General features: G+C 62.5%; 2 protein-coding genes across 9 annotated transcripts; both read right to left on the bottom strand.

The window, feature by feature from the left end:
- Nucleotides 1-741: 741 nt before the first annotated feature.
- Nucleotides 742-7,376, bottom strand: GATD1 (glutamine amidotransferase like class 1 domain containing 1). 6 transcript variants are annotated; one of them, XM_032490318.1, is made up of 8 exons: nt 7,235-7,376; nt 5,602-5,678; nt 4,945-5,062; nt 4,499-4,606; nt 3,374-3,468; nt 2,826-2,919; nt 2,467-2,578; nt 742-2,341 (listed from the first exon to the last, which is right to left on the bottom strand). In XM_032490318.1, the coding sequence occupies exons 1-8, from the start codon at nt 7,296-7,298 to the stop codon at nt 2,335-2,337; spliced, it is 675 nt and encodes a 224-aa protein (XP_032346209.1). In that variant the 5' UTR covers nt 7,299-7,376; the 3' UTR covers nt 742-2,334. The 6 variants fall into 6 exon arrangements, 3 of the variants coding, with proteins under 3 accessions (XP_032346209.1, XP_032346210.1, XP_032346211.1); XR_004323515.1 differs by having other exon boundaries at nt 2,467-2,919; XR_004323516.1 differs by having other exon boundaries at nt 2,467-2,919; nt 4,957-5,062.
- Nucleotides 7,377-15,016: 7,640 nt separating this feature from the next.
- Nucleotides 15,017-17,502, bottom strand: CEND1 (cell cycle exit and neuronal differentiation 1). 3 transcript variants are annotated; one of them, XM_032490315.1, is made up of 2 exons: nt 17,398-17,502; nt 15,017-16,046 (listed from the first exon to the last, which is right to left on the bottom strand). In XM_032490315.1, exon 2 carries the CDS (start codon nt 15,969-15,971, stop codon nt 15,531-15,533), a length of 441 nt encoding a protein of 146 aa, XP_032346206.1. In that variant the 5' UTR covers nt 15,972-16,046; nt 17,398-17,502; the 3' UTR covers nt 15,017-15,530. The 3 variants fall into 3 exon arrangements, with proteins under 3 accessions (XP_032346206.1, XP_032346207.1, XP_014411635.2); XM_032490316.1 differs by having other exon boundaries at nt 17,421-17,487; XM_014556149.2 differs by lacking the exon at nt 17,398-17,502 and adding an exon at nt 17,022-17,166.
- Between the last annotated feature and the right edge of the window lie 325 nt (nt 17,503-17,827).

The raw sequence follows: 17,827 nt of genomic DNA, 5'->3' as shown, positions 1-17,827 counted from the left end.
TTCCCTCTGGCAGCCACTCTCCCATTCTGGGAGCCAGAACACGCTTGTTCTCCAGTTTCCTGCAGGGTTGTGGGGGCACCAAGCTCACTAAGCCCATTTGCTGGAGGTTGCAGCAGAAGGGCTGGGAGTTGGGGGTTCTGGAGCCACCTCCAGCCGCCCTCCCCAAAAGCAAAAGCAATGCTGGGCAGACAGGGCAGATCTAAGGACCGGCTGATCCAGCTCATCAGGGTGCTGAAGAGGCCTCCTTGGGTTGGGTAGGGGCGGGACATCAAACCACAGGGACCTGCCAAGGGTCCAAGTGGTGGACAGGGCTTCTCACCTCTGCAGGGCCCCTCCCAGCTCTCAGCTGCCTGACTGAGTTGGGGGCCAAGCAACCCCAGCCCCCTCCCCCTGAGCAGTCAAGGGGCTGTCCTGGGGGGGACAGAGGTATCTCAGTCCAGCCTGGCCAGAGGCCTCAGGATGCAGCCTACCCACTCAGTGTACAACCTCAGCAGCACTGAGCTTTAGAGTATGTTTGTTCCCCTGAAAGGAGACATTATGTCCATCGGCCTCTGTTCGCACTCATATGTGACCAACCCACTTTGAATTTTCTGGGTATTTCCTGTCCGTCTGGCTTCTTTCACTTAGCAAAGCGTTTTCAAGGTTCGCTTATACATCACAATGCTGTCAGAACTTCACTGTTTTCCGGCCAAACAGCATTCCACCTTTACAGAGGTTATTATCCATTAATAAGTATGCTGCTTATGGAAGCTATGACTTAATGTCACCAATCACACCATGGACATTCACACACCATTTTTGTGGTGTTGTAGGTTTTTCTTTCTTTGGGTAGACCTCTGGGTCTGTTTTAAACACCTTGGGCATGTGGGGAAACCCCAGGCATCCACACCCACCCATCGGCCACCTCCCAGCTTCAGGGGCTGCCCCCTGCCCCAACCCCAGTGTCCCTGGACCTGGCATACTCAGGACCAAGCCACAGAGGGCGGACTCAGCCACCCAGGGCACAGGGCTGTGGAGGGCCCCCTGCAGGGCCCACCTGGGTCTTGATCTGGCCCAGCAGAAGCTCTTCAAAGATAACAGATGTTGCCCCTAAGGGCACCCCAAAAAACTGTCAGAGCCGTTACTATGTGAGGACTGCAGACACAGGATGACTGAACCCCTGGTGGGGCTGGCCAGGCCCACTGTGTGCACAGAGCAGGCCAGCAGGTGTCGGGGCCCCCAAAATTGTTATTCTGGGAGATGCCAGGGAGGAGCACGCATGCAGGGAGCACCTCAGCCTGGTCTGTGGAGCAGGAGGGAAGCAGCCTCGGACCCAGGGGCGCCCTGCTTCCTTCTGAGGGGTTGGAAGCAGCAGAGTCAGTCAGGCTGAGATAACAAGGAGGAGGGTGACAGAGAAAGGTTGGGGACACATGCAGCTCCAGGAGGACCCGCCTAAGGGCCACAGGCCAGGCCCCCCCAGGGAAGCTGGAGAGCGATCGGGCTGCACCAGGAGCCAGCCAGCCAGACCGCCACCTGGCGTACCCAGCAGAGGTCAGTCCAGGGCCTGCGAGGTAAGGACTGTCCACCACCCCTGCCAACCCACGCCGGCCAGCCACACCCAGGGCTTCCTTCCAAGTGGAACTCGGGCCTCCCTCACTTCCACCAGGCAGAGCAGCTGCAGAACCAGCTGGGCTGTCACCACCTGGAGGCCCCTGGGCAGGACTAGGGTAGTGTATTCACAATCAAAGTGTTCCTCTCAACATCAGAAGGGACATGGTGGCACCGCAGCGTCCACCCCAAGGTCCACCCAGGCCTTACGTGGGGTCGCCCTCACACTGGCAACCATGCACCAGGTAAGGGTCAGCCCCAGCGGGCAGGCCCCTCCCCACACAGCCCCCACCAACACCCAAAGCGATGGGGAGACCGCATACAGGCCCCAGAAATGGGACCCTGGGGCCCTGCCTGTCACTGCCCAGCTAGCCGTCATCCTGGCTTCCAGAAGGGCTCAGCCTCTGTTCCCCTACATGGGTGCAGAACAAGAGCAGGGAGGGGCCAGGACAGCCCCGCAGCCGACTCACTGGGCATCACAGCTTGCTCTCTGTGGAAGACAGAATTCTCAAGGACCATTTGGCAGTCTCGGCGCTCTCCACCTCCTCCCCAAGGAGATGGTGCTGGGGTCGGGGCTGGGCCCGCCCCAGAGCTGACAGCCCTCAGGGACGGTCCTCAGCCTCCACCCCCAGGGCCAGGTGAGGTGTCACAGAGGCAGACCCAGGAGGCCCGAGAGTCCAGCTGCCTCTGGGGACACCCGGGATGCCTGGAGGTGGCAGCACCTGCTGCCAGGCTGCTCCGGCCGCCTCACTTCCTGTAGGACGGATGCCAGGTCAAGGCTTGGGCAGCAATGCCAGCACATCACTGCCCACCTGGCCCAGCAAAGGGCTTGCTCACAAGCCAGGAACCCGCCTGCCACCCCAAGCCCAAAGCCCTCACCGGCTACCGCAGAGGAAAAGCAGGTTCTGCACGGCCGGGACAGTGGAGCTGGCATTTTGGCCGGTGATGAGGTGGCGGTCCAACACAACGTGTACAGCATCAGGCTCACTGGCTGCAGGAGACCCGCGGACACAGGCCTCAGGCAGTGCCACGTGCTGGGCATGGCCCCACCCCACTCCCCAGGCCGTGAGCTGCAGGTAGACTCCGGTGGTCAGGGGGTGGGCCGGCCTGCCTGGTCTCGGGTGCTGGCCCCTGAGGTCCACTGGACACGGCTCCAGAAGGCTGGCCTGGCCGGGCTGATCGCAGGCTGCGGCTGCAGCCCCTGCCCATCGCCACCCCTAAGTGCCCACCCAGCTCACCACTGAAGCAGGCGCCCGCGTCCTTCACGAAGTCCTCCACAATGAGGGGCAGGTGGGCAAAGCCGGGGGCCCTGATGAGCTCATACACGGAGGGCTGTGGGGGAAGGGGTGTTGCCCCAGGTCAGGCAAGTACCAACCGGGTACAGGGCCATGTGAGGGGTCACAGCCGTGATCTCCCCCAGGGGCCACACAAGCAGACAGGGAGCCCCTGCTCCAGAACCACCGGCTAGGCCAGCCTCGGTCCTCTCCCTGCAGATCCTGCCCCAGGACCCACCCCCAGGACCCTTCCTCTGCTCCCTGTCCAGTCAGGCCCTCCACCCAGAAAAGGAGTAATACACCCAACAGGCACCTCAGAAGGGCGGGAATGGCCCCTGCTCCTCGCCGCTCCCCCAACCCTGTGCTGGAATTCTCCACAGCCCCATCTGGGCAATGAGCAGTGCCCCCACCAGAGGGACCCCCAGCTGGTCCCTGGCCTGTCCTCATGCTTCCAGGCACAGGGGCAGGTCTGTCCATGCCTGTCACCGCCAGGGCCCCTGCAGTGCACTCACCCCCGTGACACTGTAGCCTTGGAACACCCATGACCTGTCCTCGTTGGTGGCACAGCAGAGTGCGGCGACGCCGTGGCCCACAGCGCAGATAGGCTCTGAAAGCAGGGGTGACGCTGGGCCTCAGGCCACCCAGCTCCCAACACCCCCCACCCTCCCTTTCCACTCCCCAGACACGTCTCAGAACTGGGACTGTTTCGGTGACCTAGAAACAGACAGCAAGGAGTAAGGTGAGTGCTGGGGTCCGCTGGTCAAACTTGGAGCGCTCCCACCCTCTCCCCTCAGCACCGCCTGCACGGCCCCAGGCTCAGATGTGGCCTGAGGATGGATGTCAAACGGCCCAACTGTCACGGTGTGGCAGCCCACCTGGGACCCTTCCTCCTTCTCTGAATGCAAAGGAAGCCTCTGTGCTGGGGGAAGGCGCCCTGCCCCAGTCTTGCCCCTCACGGCCACTGGAGGCAATACCCCCACCCGCTGAGCAGTCACCCTGGCTCAGAGCCTTCCTCTTAGAAGGCAGCCTGGCACCAGAGCATTCCCACGGCTGAGGTGGCCAGGGACAATTGACGCCTGTCCAGACCCTGCTGGGGACAGGAGGCCCCATTCCCACCAACAAAGGCCGCTGTGTGGAGCCCCTGGCTGTCTGCTGAACCCTAATAAGCACCCACCCCCACCCCACAGACTTGTCCAGCACAGCCCGGTGTCCCCACAGAGCAGACTCTCCCAGCCGCCACTGGCTTGAACCCCAAGCCCCACCAGAAGCAAAGCCAGCATCCTGCCCACCCACCTCGGAGGGGCCAGGGAAGGGGGGGGCATCTGCAGCCACCAGCCCCTGAGGGAGACAGGCAGAGGGACCACGGGGGCAGCGACCTGATGGGCACAAAGTCAAGGGGAGGGAATGCCCTGCCCACGTGTGTGCACACACAGAGTAAACCTGCCCACTCACTGGTCAGAGGCTCTTCACATCTGCCGTCAGGGCACTTCCAGCACCAAAACCTGAATCCCACACTCCATGGCCACCATTGCCCACACCCCTCATTGGTGTGGCCTGCCCCTCCCTACTGTGGGGGGAGCCCCATTTTTTCATCAACCTGTAGAACCACCCCAAGCCCAGCTCCGAGGGCCACCTACTGCTCTCGCCGTGGAAATGCTGCAGGATCCGAGCCAGGGACCCACTGCTGGCCAGGTCAGCCAGGGCCCCAGGACAGCTGGGAATCAGGAGGGCATGGTACCGGGCACCTGGCAGGAGACCACAGGCCAGTCAGTTACAGAGAGCGAGGTCCCCGGCCAGGGTCTGGTCCTGCACGGCGACCAGCCAGGCTCCTCTCTGCTCCTGCTGGCCAGATGTCATCATTTGTCACTTTTCCCCACATAAGCAAAGGTTCCTGAGGGCCATGAGCCACCTCCATGCCCCCACCTCTCTCCCCGAGGCCAAGCTCAGGAACTCTGGCCACAGGCTACAGGACTGGACACTGCCTTGGCAGGTCACAGTACTTGGTGGCAAGCCCCTGGGTGCTCCAGGAACAGAGCGAGAGAGTGCTCTGGGGCCACGAACCCCGTGGGAGCCCCACACGCACCCCAACGCTCACCGTCGATGGACTCGAGCTTGGCGGGGCTGGCGTAGGCCTTAAGGCGGAAGTCCTGCACCCAGCGGGCGTTGCTCTCATTCACATCAACGAAGTCCATGGTCTTCCCCTGCGGAGCCCAGAGGCCAAGGGTCAGCACAAGACACCCCACGCTGGCGAGCACAGACCCGAGCAAATGCCGACAAGTCCCTCGGGACAGCCCTGCCCCTCACCAGGCCTCGCCGCCCCCACCACCTGCCCCTGGTTCTCCGTCTCCCGCCTATGAAGCAGCAGCAAGTATCCCATCCACCTCAGAGGTGACACTGGAAGCATCCAGGGTCACCACTATGACCGAGCCCCACACCATCAAGGGTCAAGAAGTCCTCCTGATGGACCGTCTGTGCTACCCTCACTCACGAGTGCAGACATGCCGAACACACACTATCAAAGATCTCAGAGCCCAGAAAGTGAGGACCAGAACTTGACAGTACCCCTCAGCCCAAGCTGGCTCCCTCCTTGGGTGGTCACAGTGCTTGGTGGCAAGCCCTCAAGGGCTCACACCGGCCTTGGGCTCCCTGCTCCCCCCAGGGAGTGACAGCACTCTCCTGGCCAAGACCCCAGAGAGGGAGGGACCCTGCTCGACCACTCTAAGAGGGTGGCTGGACTTACCCCGGGGGTGGCCACCTGCAGGTTGAAGGCACCGCTGGCCAGAGTGAAGCAGTGGAGGAAAGACTGGGCCGACACACCTGCAAGGAGAGCGCGTCCCCAGTGGGTGCAGGGCGCCACAGCCCCACTCCCGGCCCAGACTGCCCTGAGGAGCAGCCTCTTACCCCACCTCACCCAGGGTCTCCTCTCACATCCCTGGGGTTAGCAACCCTAGCCCACTGGCCCGTCACCCCCTGAGGCGGGCTCTCTCCCCAGCCCGAAGGCAAACCCAAATGTGAGGTTCTCTAACACTCAATTCATCCACTCACTGAACCACCAGGGACTGAGCTGCCACCCCCCACACACATGAGCGGAGCCACCGAGGTGGGGCTACAGCCAGGGTCAGCAGGAGGGTGGGTGTAGCCGGACTCCTCCGCACAGGCCAGCACCCAGCCCTACCCTTGCCAGAGGACACTCCGCTCCTGGATCCTGCCCATCTCCCCATCCCCAGCGCTGTAGCCAGTCCTCTTCTGCCCATGCCCAGTCCACAGGGCTCCTGGGAGCTGAGGCCCCAGCAGAGACGCCTCCTTCTAAAGGGACTTGATCTGCGTTCTTCTACAGTTATTTTAACCGAGAGACTCAGTCCCTAAGCGTCACTTTCATCTTTATTCACAATTAGCAATTAACACACATTCATCGTAAAGAGTCATACGTTGCAGTCTCCCCATTTCTGCCCTCCCAGCCCCCGAACCCTCTCACCAGCACCCGCTTCACCCCAGGGTCCTCTGAAGGGTCTTTGGAGGGCCCACTCGTCCAGCCCACAGAGCCTAGTGGCCTTTTCAGAGCTGTGCCCCGACCGGATGTCCTCAGCATCCCCTTCCCCACGGCACAGCCAGGCCAATGCTACCTCTCCTCACCCTTTACCCTGCTCCAAAACCCCCAGCCTACCTCTTTAGAACTGAACCCCACTCTCAGAGGCTCACTCTCGAATTCTCCACGCAGGGAGTGGGCGTTCCTCGGGTCCTCCATCCCTCATTCTGGGCCCACCGCTCGGGGCCCTGGGGCTCAGCACACTGACCCCATGACCCGCAGTCCCCTGCCTCGCCCACTTGGGCAGCTACAGACGTCAAGAGGGAGACAGGCCCCAGAGTCGGACCCTAGGTCCCAGCCCTGTCTCTCCACCTCCCCGCGGTTCGACCGTGGGCTCATCACTTCCCTCGGAGCCAGAGGAGGCACAGAGGCTCTGGTAAGTGCTCGTGACAGTACCAGGCGCCCTCATCTGTTCACCCTTCTGGGCTGGCCCTGAGCACCCCGAGGACCCGACCGAGAAACAGTGCGAGAGACGCGGGCCCCCGAGCTCTCCCGGCGCCTCTGCCACGGCAGGGCGAGGGCTGCTCTACCCCCGCCGTCTCCCGGCCCGCCGGACAGTCCCTTCTCCAGCCCTCCTCGCCGGGCCGCGCGCCAGGCCGGCCCCGCCTGCCCAGAACACCCACCGCCCGGCGCACCGCCCCGGCCGCCCCGCGTCCCTGAGGGCAGCGGCCCGGCGCACTGACCTGGCTCCGTCTCCACAGAAGCCGAGCCCAGGCGGAAGCGCTCGCGGCGGGAGGCCCCCGGCCCCGGCGCCCACCCCTCCCGCCCTCCCCTCCGCGAGCCTCACCTTCGGCGGCGCCGCTGGCCACGAGGAGGCAGGCGGGCCGGCTCGGGAGCCGCTCGGAAGCCATGGTCTCTGGGGCAGCCCGCGAGGCCTGCGCGTGCGCGGAGCATACGTGCGTGCGTGCGTGCGCGCGGCCAGGGGACGCGGTCACGTGCCGCGGCAGCCTGGGGGCGGGGCCTGTGCTGCGCCGGACGCCCGAGCCGCCCCTCCCGCCCCGCCCAGCCCCGCCCCGCCCTGCCTTTCTTCCCCGCGTGGGTCAGGGTCCGAGTCCGCCCGGCTTCACTGCGTCCCCATGCCCCTCCCCCAACACACTCTGCCCTTGGCCCCGGCGCATCTGCACAGGGGCCTGAGGTTAGCCGCAGGACCTCAGGGGAGGCCCCCGAGGGTCTTCCTGGGCCACATCCCTCAGCAGCCCTGAGCAAACCCCTGGCCCGACTCCTACTCGCGGCTGGGAACATACTTTCTTCCCCTTCGCTCGTCCCTTACTCTGACCAGGAAACAGTTGGGGCAGAAGCGTGAATCAGGAGAGAAAACCATGCCCCGTGGACGGGTGTCTCTTTTCGTGGTTGAGGGTCCCCCTCCCCGTGAATCAAGGTCCCTTCCTGTGAATGAAGGTCCCTTGCCTGTGCATTTAGGTTGCCTACGCCGCGGATGGGTGGAAGTTCCTCCCCGTGGATTTGGGCATTTAATATTCCGTCGCTGAGAGCCACCTGTGTCTCCCTCCATGCTGACACCGGGGCCACAAGATGGAATGCCAGAGGCAAAGTGCTCTGCTAGTGGGGCTTGTGTCCTGGGTGTGGGGCTGGACCTTGGATCCAGAAGGTGACTGCACTGTTCGTCAGCTGGTGAGAAGAGCGATCGGGGTGGGCCAGGGGGACAGGGAAAGGAGGGTCACGCAAGGGTGGGAGAGGCTGGGATCTCCACGGAAATGGTGGGGGCATGTCTGAAGGGGTAAAGGCTTGAAAGAAGAGGTGGCCGAGCCACATGGCTCCAGGCAGGGGAGTGGGCCTGTGCTGGTGGGTCCCTGTGAGGGCGAGGGTGGGAGCCCAGAGACCAAGAAGTGGTCCGTGGAGGTGGAGTGGATGATTGTAAGGGCACAGAAGTATCCAGGGTCTCTGGGGTTCAGCTGAGTCTCTGGAAGAATGCGGGTGTCACTTCCTGCGATGGGGATGCCTCAGGGGTGCTGAGTTCAGAAGGAAAATCAAGATGCCACTGGGCAGAGCTGTATTTGAAGGAGTTTTTCCACAGGAGAGCAAGGGGGCAGTCAGGTGGGGGTATACATGTGGGTCTTTAGGGACTGGCTGGAGAAAGGGGAGGCCTGTGGAGGAGCTTGGGCACAGGCTGGTGGTTAGGAGGGCTGGCCCTGCCCCTTGGCCCCACAGGTCACCCTCTAGTCCCTGCTCTAATGTAGAGGAGCGGCTGCTGCAGACATCCTTGTCATGGGTGGGAACTGCCAAAGTGGGCGAGTCTAGGCCAAGGTGCTCCTCCTGGGCACCCCCTCCCTACACAACCATTAGCTCTTCCCTCTGCCCACCCTGTCCCCTACTTCCAGGGGCCCTGACCACCAGCAGCACAGTCAGGAGCACCCGGTCCTCACCCACAGGCAGTGCCTGAGTTGGGTGTGGGTGGGATTTGGATGGAGACCTGCACAGGAGAGCTTTCTGGGTCCATGAGTGTCAGACCCAAGCATTGGAGGGGCCAGGCTGAGTTGGGGCCATGGGGTCCCCCTGCTGGTCCAGCCCCACCTGCACCACGCCAGGGCATCTGAGCCAGCCACCGGTGCTGGACAGAAGGTAGGGAAGAGCCCGGTGTCTAGGAGCCTCCTTGCCTCCACCCAGCGCACAGGGACATCTGACGCCCAGTCATTTCTGTCTCTAAGGAAGAGGAGGGAGGAGGAAGCCGGGGCCATGACACTGCAGCGAGGCTGGTGTGTGGCAGGCAGGATGCTCCAGGTGCACACCCGGGGTCCAGGCTGGGGGGCTGACCTCCAACTCCAGGATCTCGGGTCCAGGTCTCCCACGTGCACATGACCCCAAGCCCAGTCCAGGGCAGCCTGTGAGGCACAGGTCCCACGTGGCATTTGGAGTTGGGGTAGGCAGACTGCACAGGGCCTCAACGACCAGAATCCTCGTTCTGGGCTTGCCAGTGGCCGGCCTCTCAATGTCTGCCCCTGTGTGCAGTGGTGAGGACACAGACAGGAGGACTCCCAAGGGCCTGTCCTGGGGATTAGGGTGCCCACAGGGATTGTATTCTGTTGCTTCCCCTTCCTGAGTGAGTTCCCATTCTAGGGGTCAGCCCCCTGCCCCTCATACCCCCATCCCAGTGGATGAGGAGGGGCATGTCACTGAGGCCCGGCCGTAACCTGGGCCAGGTGACAGGGCACACCTGGGCATGGCGGTGGCTGCTAAGACAGGCGGTTCCTCCTCCCAGGGCAGAGTGCAGGAGGGCCTGGGGACCAGATGGGTGTGCAGCTGGCAGTCTAGGCCCAGGTGACTGTCTCCTGGGCAGAATCTAGACGTGAGGGGAAGAGGCTCCCTTTCCCTGTCGTGCTGAGCCTCCCTCGAGAGCCCTGGCCCAGGGTCACACCCGAGGTGTGGGCTTACCCACCTTCCCTGGGCATCGTCTACCTGCTCTTCAGGTGCCTCATCCTCCGATAGTGAGTGTCCGCGTGGGGCCGGTGAAGGTGGGGGAGCATGGGGGCTCTCTTGCTGGGGGTTGTGACGCTCTTGAACCTGGGCTTCTGCATTTGTTTAGGACCCCGAGGCACAAGATACATGGAGATCACTGGTCCTGTTGTCCTGCACCGATGTTTCATTCCTACCTCTGCTTACGCTAGAGGCCAAGGATGGGTGAGTGGGCGAGTGTCCTGTGGGACTTTCTGCCCTGTGGGGCTGGCCGTTGCCTCAGGTCACCCCTGCTTCCTCCCCTGGCAACTTTTTGGAGCATGTCTGAGCCTTTCCCTAGGAGCCTTTGCCCTTGCTATTCCTCCCTCTGAAATGCTGGAGCTCCTTGCTGCCTGCCAAACTCCTAACCATCCCTCAAAACCCAGGGGCACCAAGGCACTGTCTACCCTGTACTTTCTTTGGAAAAACACCCCCGCACAGGATTGCACTGAGTGTCCTTTGTTAGTTCAGCCTGACTGCCGGGTGGGCCTCACATACAAGTCCCGGGTGGGGCTTGGGACTGGGGTTCTCCAGGGTGAGAGTGTCATAGGAAGCCCAGTTACCCAGGCTGCCAGCAGATGCGTCCCTCTTCCCATCAGGGCACAGGCTTCTCAGCTCCTGGTTTGCTTTTGGCCAAGGCTGTGCTGGGTGGGGTCCCGAGACCTAGACCCCAAGCACCTATGAGTTATGCAGACCCTGCACCAGAAAGCAGAGGGTGGCAGGTGGCAACCCAGAAAGCATGGGGCTGCTGAGGCCATTGCGGCCAGCTGGAGTGCTGGGCCCTTCTGCCCGGTGAGGGAGGGGGCATCAGCAGTCCTGTTGGGAGGGTGGAGCAGCCGGTACCACTGCCCCCAGGCTGCTGGGGCCTGGCCAGAAGATGTCAGACATGTGGGCAGGCAATGGTGCTTTGTGGCCTGGAGTGGGGTGATGTGATATGGAGATAGGCTCTGTCCCAGGCTGGCCCAGCCCAATGTCCATCAGGACAGGAGCAGCGGATGCCCGGGAGGACCCAGAGGAGGGTCGGAACAGGGTTCCCCCCAAACACACATCTGGGGACCACTGGGCTGGAGAGGGGCCGACTTCCACCCAGGCTTTGCTCCCACGTGCCAGGGGTGGGTCCCAGGATGTCACCTCAGCGCTCTCCGCAGCACCATGGGCGTAAGCCTCTCTCCTGCCAGGGCAGGTCCCCAGTGCTGGAGCTGGCAGTGCACCTTGCTCCGTTCAACCCTCCAATAGCCGGCACCAGCTCCGCGGGTCAGACACTAGACAGGAGGTCCAGGCACACTGGGACCAGTCGCTGGGACACAGAGAGCCTCTGCCTGCCTGGGCCTGGGACCTCCTTGAGGCCTGGGAGCTGCGGGCCCAGGACAGGGGGCACTGAAGGCCTGACTCAGCAGCCACAGAGAGGGAGGGTCTGGAGCAGTGAGTCACCAGCCACCTCCGCCCTCCCCAGGTCTTAGTCACTCTGCCCTGATGGAGGAAGAGAGGCTCTGGAAGCCCCTACCTGGCTGTGCCCGTGTCTGGGGAGGGCGGGTCCTGAGGCACTGGCCAGCCCTCCCCACCACTGCACCAAGAATGCATTTCAGGGTAGGGGCCCCCAAAGGGGAGTTAGGCACTCTTAGGGGAAGAAGGGTGCTAGGGAGGAAAGCCAGCTGGGCCCCTCTGCATCCCTGTAAGGTGATCCCACGTGAGCACAACACAGCCCGGCAGCATCCTCAGTGCCCAGCCATGGGCACGCCTGCCCCTGGGGCTGCTGCCGCCCATCCGAGGTCCCCGTTTTTCAGATGTCCTTGTAAGTCTGAGGGGAATTTACGGTGTGTACTTTTTGGACACTGGATACTTTTTATATCTGGTATTTTTTTTGGACATTGAAAATAGTTCTGTAACAAAAGTATATTTAAGCCAACCTTGGGCGTCCCTGAGAGTGTTTTTGTTTTTCCACTTTGGAGGCCCCCCTGCGTTACTCAAGCTTGGGGATGCTATGAACCAGAGGCTGAGAGTCAGAACTCACACGGGGCCCCAGGGACCTCAGCTAACCAGTCTGAGCCTTCCCCGTGGAGGGGACACTGGTGACTCAAACTCATAAGAGATGGAGAAACGGGAGCTCATTGCAATGTGATATCACAAAACTGCAGTGTGGCCTTGTGGCAGGTGCAGGCGGGCCCAGGACAGGCCCTGGCTGTGCAGGAGGAACCGCAGGGGACAGCATCACTGTGGGGTCAGGGGGACCATCCATTTCCCGAGGCTGGGCTGTCGCATCTGCTAGTGGGAAGGAGACAACATGAATTCTGCAGCTTACTCCACAGAAAACCTGAAGTCCAGGTGGATTAAAGGCCTAAATGCGAGTAAATTGCAAGAATGTCAGACTAGCATGAGAAGACTATCCTTGAAACCAAGACCGCAGAAGCTTGGTGGTAAAGGGAGCAGCTGAGGTTTTGGAACTTCTGGACTCAGGAAACAGAGTGAGAGGCAAGGCAGCCAGCAAATGAAGACAAGTGCAGGTCAGCAAAGGCTTGGAATACAAAACACAGACAGGCGTCCTCCGGTAAATGAGGAGAAGGCATCCCATCAATAGAAAAACGGACAAATGGCACCACCAGGAAAAATCACAAGAGGCAAGGCCCAGATGGCCGGGAACCTGGCAAGCAGTAGCAGTTGGACCAGTGCAAACGGAAACCACCAGGAGTGGCCAGCTTGCCCCGTTCGGCCTGTAGAGCCTTGGGTGCTTCGCAGCTCCTGGTCGCTGGGCGAGGGCAGCGCTGCTCTCACGGCCAGCCCGTGGCACAAGACCGAGCGGCAGAGTGTAGGATGCACACCCGGCGTGGCCCAGCCATCCACCTTCGGGTGTGTCCCAGAGAGGGTGGGCGCAGGGTCCCAGGTGTATGCACACCTGTGTTCACAGCAGCGTTACAACAGCCAACAGGTGGAGCCAGCCCAGTGTCCGGTAGCGGATGGGTGGATCCACAAAACGTGGTCCATCCACACAGTGGGATGCGATTCAGCCTTCAAAGGAGGGAAATTCTGACACAGCTACAACATGGATGAACCCTGGGGACGTGATGCTCAGTGAAATAAGCCAGACACAGAAGGACACGTGCTGTCTTGATTCTATTCATACGAGGTCCCTAGAGGAGTCAGACTCATAGAGGCGGGAAGCGGACAGTAGGGACCAGGGGAGGAGAAGGGGGCGGGGAGTGGGTGTTCATGGAGACAGAGTGTCAGTTTGGGGAGCTGAGTAGTTTCCAGAGATGGGTGGCATGATGTTAACACAACAACGTGAATGTACTTAATGCCAACCATCTGTGCACCTGAGGGGCTGAGATAAAATGGTACGTTGTACGTGATGCACATTTTACCACAATAAAACAAAAAAAAGGTGTGCCTGCAGGATGCCCAGAGACAGGGTAGGGGGCAGGGGGGAGGCCGAGGACTTCTGTGACAGCTTTGTCTGAGGCTGCAAACGTCCTGAAACAGCCTCCACGTGCTTTAATGGAGAATCGAGTCGCAGAGTGAGATGAAGCAGCATCCTGGGTGGGGCGTCTCAGCGTTGGGAGGGCCTCTGGGGGATGACCACAGAGCCCATTTCAGTCACCTCTGCCCCTCCCCAAGTCCCCGCAAGTGTCAGGAGAGTTTTGTTTCCTTTTAAGCTACCAGCCACAGAGCAGAGAGAACGGGAGGGGGCACTGGGTGGCAGGAGGCTGGAGGTGGGGGCAGCCCCTCCCCTTCGGTGGCTGGGCTCAGGGGCAGGAGGCTTGGGTGCGGAGGAGGGGCGGGCTCAAGGCAAGGGCGTCAGGTCTGTTTGGGGTGTATTCACCCCAGGGAAGCTCTCCGGACTTGTCTGGGCCTGAAGTGTGCGTGTAGGGACGGGATGTGCCCCTCGGGGGGGTACTGGGAAAAGACGGGAAAGAGGTGCCACATGGCCCCCCACCCCCCCAGCTTGAGGAAGCCCAAGGGGAGTGGCCTAGGGTGACAAAGCCTGCAGGGACACTTCTGGAGCCCAGGAGGCCCTGCTACCCACAAGCCCACGCCCCAACAGGCTCCTCAGATGGACACCTGGCCAGAGCAGGCTCAGGGAGCTGTGGGTAGGTGAGGAGAGGAGGAAGCCCTCCCCTTGAGGGGGCTCCGCAGCCCACCCCTGGGGGGCCAGATCACTGTAGAGGGTGGGGCGGAAAGAGCCCCCCAGCAGAAGAGTTCAGCCTGACAAGCAAGGTCCCCTTCCCCGCCCCACGTCCTTGTGGCTACAGTCCGGCTCGGCCCACTGCACTTCGGCCGCAGCCTGGGCGCAGGGGTGGGTCCTGCAGCCTCGGGTGTCTATCTAGGGTGGGGGCCAGCAGGGAGGCCCGGCTGCGGCTGTGGGTAGAGCCCACCAGGATCAAGGGCATGGAGGTGGCAGGAGGGGCTGGGAGGGGCACCTGGGGATCCCTGCACCTTCCTGTAAAGCCCTGGGTGTGGATACATGACACCCCCTCCTGGCCGCACGCAGGTGAGGACCCCGGCCCAGCCTGTAGAGAACAGTTTATTTCAGACTCAGCCTCCACTCGGGCCCAGGGTTCCAGTGGCCATTGGCCAGGCAAGGGCCCATCGGGCTCCCACCGTGCCTGCTGCCACCTTTACAGACTGCCCCTGCCATTGTGCCATGGGCCAAGCTGGAATGGAGGCACGAGGGCAGGTCTGAGAGCATGCCTCCCTGCAGGCACGATGGGGCCGTGGGCATGGGTGAGGGCTCCCCGCCCGGCGGCTCTACCCGTGTTACTGCATTTATATGCTTGTGAGACTCCAAGGACGCCGGGTGAGGCAGGAGGGGCCGTGTCTGTGGGGCCTGGGCAGGCACTGCCGCCCACCTGCTGGAGTCTCAGCGGCCCCCAGGACAACTGCCACAGCACGGGGAAGGGGCTCAGGGCAAGGACTGTGGGAGCCCAGCCAGAAGGTAGATATTGGGAGCCCCTCCCAACATCAGCCTCTGGGCTATTTATCCACACAGCCAGGGCACAGGCCACCAGCCAGGTGGTGTTGAAGCTCTGATGATAGGACCACCTGCCCCAGGTCAGCCCCAGGGAGTCAGGCCCACCCAGATGGATCCCTACCCCCACCCCACCCCACAGCTGCAAGCAAAGAGCAGAAATGGGGGCAGCAGAACAACCACACCTTTAATGTCCCTGTGTGGGCCGGACCCAGGTCAGAGCCCATCCCAGGCCCCTGCCTAGCCCTGGAGGATGGCCTCATGAGGACGCTGCTGCCAGGAAGCCCACAGCACTGCTCGGGCTTCTTAGGACAGACTGACATGTGGGTGTGTCCACCGTGGATGGGCGGCCACACTCAGGGGTCCTCCCTCCTCTGCCACCAGGCGCCCCAGTCCAGGCCGAGCCCTCTACCCATGTTGCTGCTCTGTAACCCCAGCGCCTGGGTGCCTTCCGCCAAGGTTGGGCGGGGGACGTGCTGGGGGCCGATCAGCCGAGCGGGCTTGGTTTCCACCGCTGGGCGGGTTGAGGGCTGCCCGTTTCTCTCTCCTTCTGTGTGAATCTGGGGGTCTACAAGTATGCATATTACGTGTGTAGAGATAGCTGTGTGTGAACTTGGCATGCACTAGATTCCCAAGTCTATACAGGAGTGGCTGTGCCCGACCTGGGTACCAGCCATCATTTTTTTCGGGCCAGGAAGGCTACACCAAGAATCAGGGCTGCTGCTGCCACAGCCACACCCCCAGCCACAAGCAGGGGAGTCAAGTTCTCAAAAGGGCAGGGACCTCGGCCCCCGGGACCCCCACTGGGGGCCTCGTCCTCCTCAGCCCCATCCCCAGGGCCCTTGGGCTCAGGGGCTGCATTGGGGCTGCTGGGGGCCAAGGGGGCCGGCTTCAGGTTGCTGTGGTTGTTGAGAAGGGCAGGGTCTGCCTTGGCTGGGGTCTTCTTGGCAGGTGGTGGGGTGGGGGCCGCTGGAGGCTCCTGCTTCTCCACTGGGGCTTCCTTCTTCCCGGGCTTAGCTGAGGGGGCTTTCCCATCTGCAGCCGGGGGTGCTCTGGCCTCAGCAGCGGCCTTCGTGTCGGCCTTGGGGCTGTTGGCCGACTTCCCTCTGGACTCCATGGTGGGCGTGCGTGGGTGGGCAGGTGTCTAGACCACAGCAGCTCAGGACAGCTCGCCTCTGGGCATTCTATGGGCCTGGAGAGACACAATGAGGCTATGGCCAGAGACTTGGCCCTCCTGCCCATCCTCCACCTCCTCATCCCTGTAGAGACCCTGCTCAGTTCTCTAGACTCCACGAGACCCCTCCAGGACCTGGACAACCTCCTGAGAAGCCCCTCCAACCACACTGGCAGGCGCTATGCCCCCATTTGGGCTGGGGGTGTCCAGATGAGAGCAGCCAGAGGTTTCAGTTTCCTTATCTGTGAAACCCACACATATGTGGTGCCCATCACACTAGCCCAGGGAGGGGCAGTCCTGACAGGGAAGTGAGAGCCCCCCAGCCCTGAGAAGGGTATGCAGTCAGGGAAGGTGGGCTGCAGCCCAGTGGGCCCATGCAGAACTGACCGTGTACCCTTCTCAGGAGGGGAGCTGGGTCCAAATGGGGGGCAGGGCAGGGTGGGGACTCAGAGTCTGGGCAGGGAGGAATGGGCACTGGTAGGGAGGAATGGGCCCAAGGCCTCCAGGACCCAGATGTGACAAAATCAAGAAGGCTGGATAAGCCAGGGGGCAGCGACAGGCCTGTGCCCCCCGGCTGGCCATCTTCTCCCTAGTGCCAGGCACCCAACCCCAAGACCAGCCTTGCCTGCTCCAGCTGACGGACAGGAAGTCCTTCCTGAGCCTCTGGTGGGAGAGGGGATACCTGGCATGACCCTAGGGTGGGCACATGCCCTGTCAGTCAGCCTCAGCATCCCTGAATCTGGGCCAGGCTGACTGACACGTGGCAGAGGATGTGGCCATAGGAAAGGCCTGACCCAGATTCTCAATGTCTGGGGAAGAGGAGGGGCTGGGGGCCGAGCCATTCTGGACCCGAGTCCTCCCTCCCTGGAGACCTGGACATCAGTTGTCTGCCTCTCCTCCGGGAGGCTGAAACTCCCACCTCTACCCCCTGGGAGAAGGAGTCCAGGTGGGAGGCGGCAGCCTGAGTTCCCCACCCTGGTGATGCACACTAACCGTGAAGGTCGCCTGAAGGTCACAGCGTGATGGGGGTGTCCTGATGAGAGGCCCAGCTGCTGTCCCACCTCCCAGGGATCCCCAGTGGCCCTCACTCCCTGCCAGTCTGCAGGGTCACCCAGCTGCTGGGCATCAGGTTTGCGAAGAGCAGGTGGTCCACTCCCCACCCTCCTCCCCAGACCCTTGGTTATTTTGGTTTCATACTGACGTCACCCAGCTGCCCCTCCCCCTCCAGGCCGCGGTGCCCAAGAGAGCAAGGGGCCAGGAGGAGCGCCCCCGATGACCTTCATGGCAGGGGAAACACCGCTTCATCCCGCCGGACCCAGCGCCCCCATCCCGCCCCAGATCCCAGGCTGCAGAGTCCCCGCCGCCTTACGCTGCTGCTTCTGGGCCTCCCACCTCGGTGCAGCGCACTCTGCGGGACCACGGCGGGCGGCGGGCGGCGACCGGCGGCTGTGGATGCAAGGACTGGGAGTTTCCCACAATGCACTGCTCTGCTCCCGACGCAGGAAGAGAGGCGGGGACGGCATCAGCGCTGGCTCCGCCCCCCTACTCTTGGCCACCACAGCGCCCTGGGCTGGCTGAGACTTCTGGGGTCCCCCAAACCAGCTCCTCTTTTGATCCCAAGGGTTGTTTAGGGTCAGGGAGGGGAGAGGCTGAGGTTGGCTTTCCCACACACCCAGCCCAGACTGCAAGGGAGTCAGGCGGCTGTTCGCCCAGGACCCCCTCCAGGCCAATGCGCCTGTCAGTGGGTAGGCGGCAGGACCAAGGACTGCAGGGGGAGGGGAGCAGGCTACCAGAAGAGG

Source organism: Camelus ferus, chromosome 10 (genome assembly GCF_009834535.1).
Source record: "Camelus ferus isolate YT-003-E chromosome 10, BCGSAC_Cfer_1.0, whole genome shotgun sequence".
Taxonomy (NCBI): Eukaryota; Metazoa; Chordata; class Mammalia; order Artiodactyla; family Camelidae; genus Camelus; species Camelus ferus.
Note: the sequence above shows the minus strand (reverse complement) of the source record. Positions and strands in the feature narration are given on the sequence as shown.

Excerpts from the sequence above, each read along its gene's own strand:
- GATD1 (XM_032490318.1), bottom strand. The coding sequence starts at position 7,298 with ATGGCTTCCGAGCGGCTCCCGAGCCGGCCCGCCTGCCTCCTCGTGGCC. Across the intron at positions 5,063-5,601 it reads TGCAGGTGGCCACCCCCGGG|GGGAAGACCATGGACTTCGT; the intron begins GTAAGTCCAGCC and ends TGGGCTCCGCAG. Across the intron at positions 2,579-2,825 it reads CGCGGGCGCCTGCTTCAGTG|CCAGTGAGCCTGATGCTGTA; the intron begins GTGAGCTGGGTG and ends GGTCTCCTGCAG.
- CEND1 (XM_032490315.1), bottom strand. The coding sequence starts at position 15,971 with ATGGAGTCCAGAGGGAAGTCGGCCAACAGCCCCAAGGCCGACACGAAG.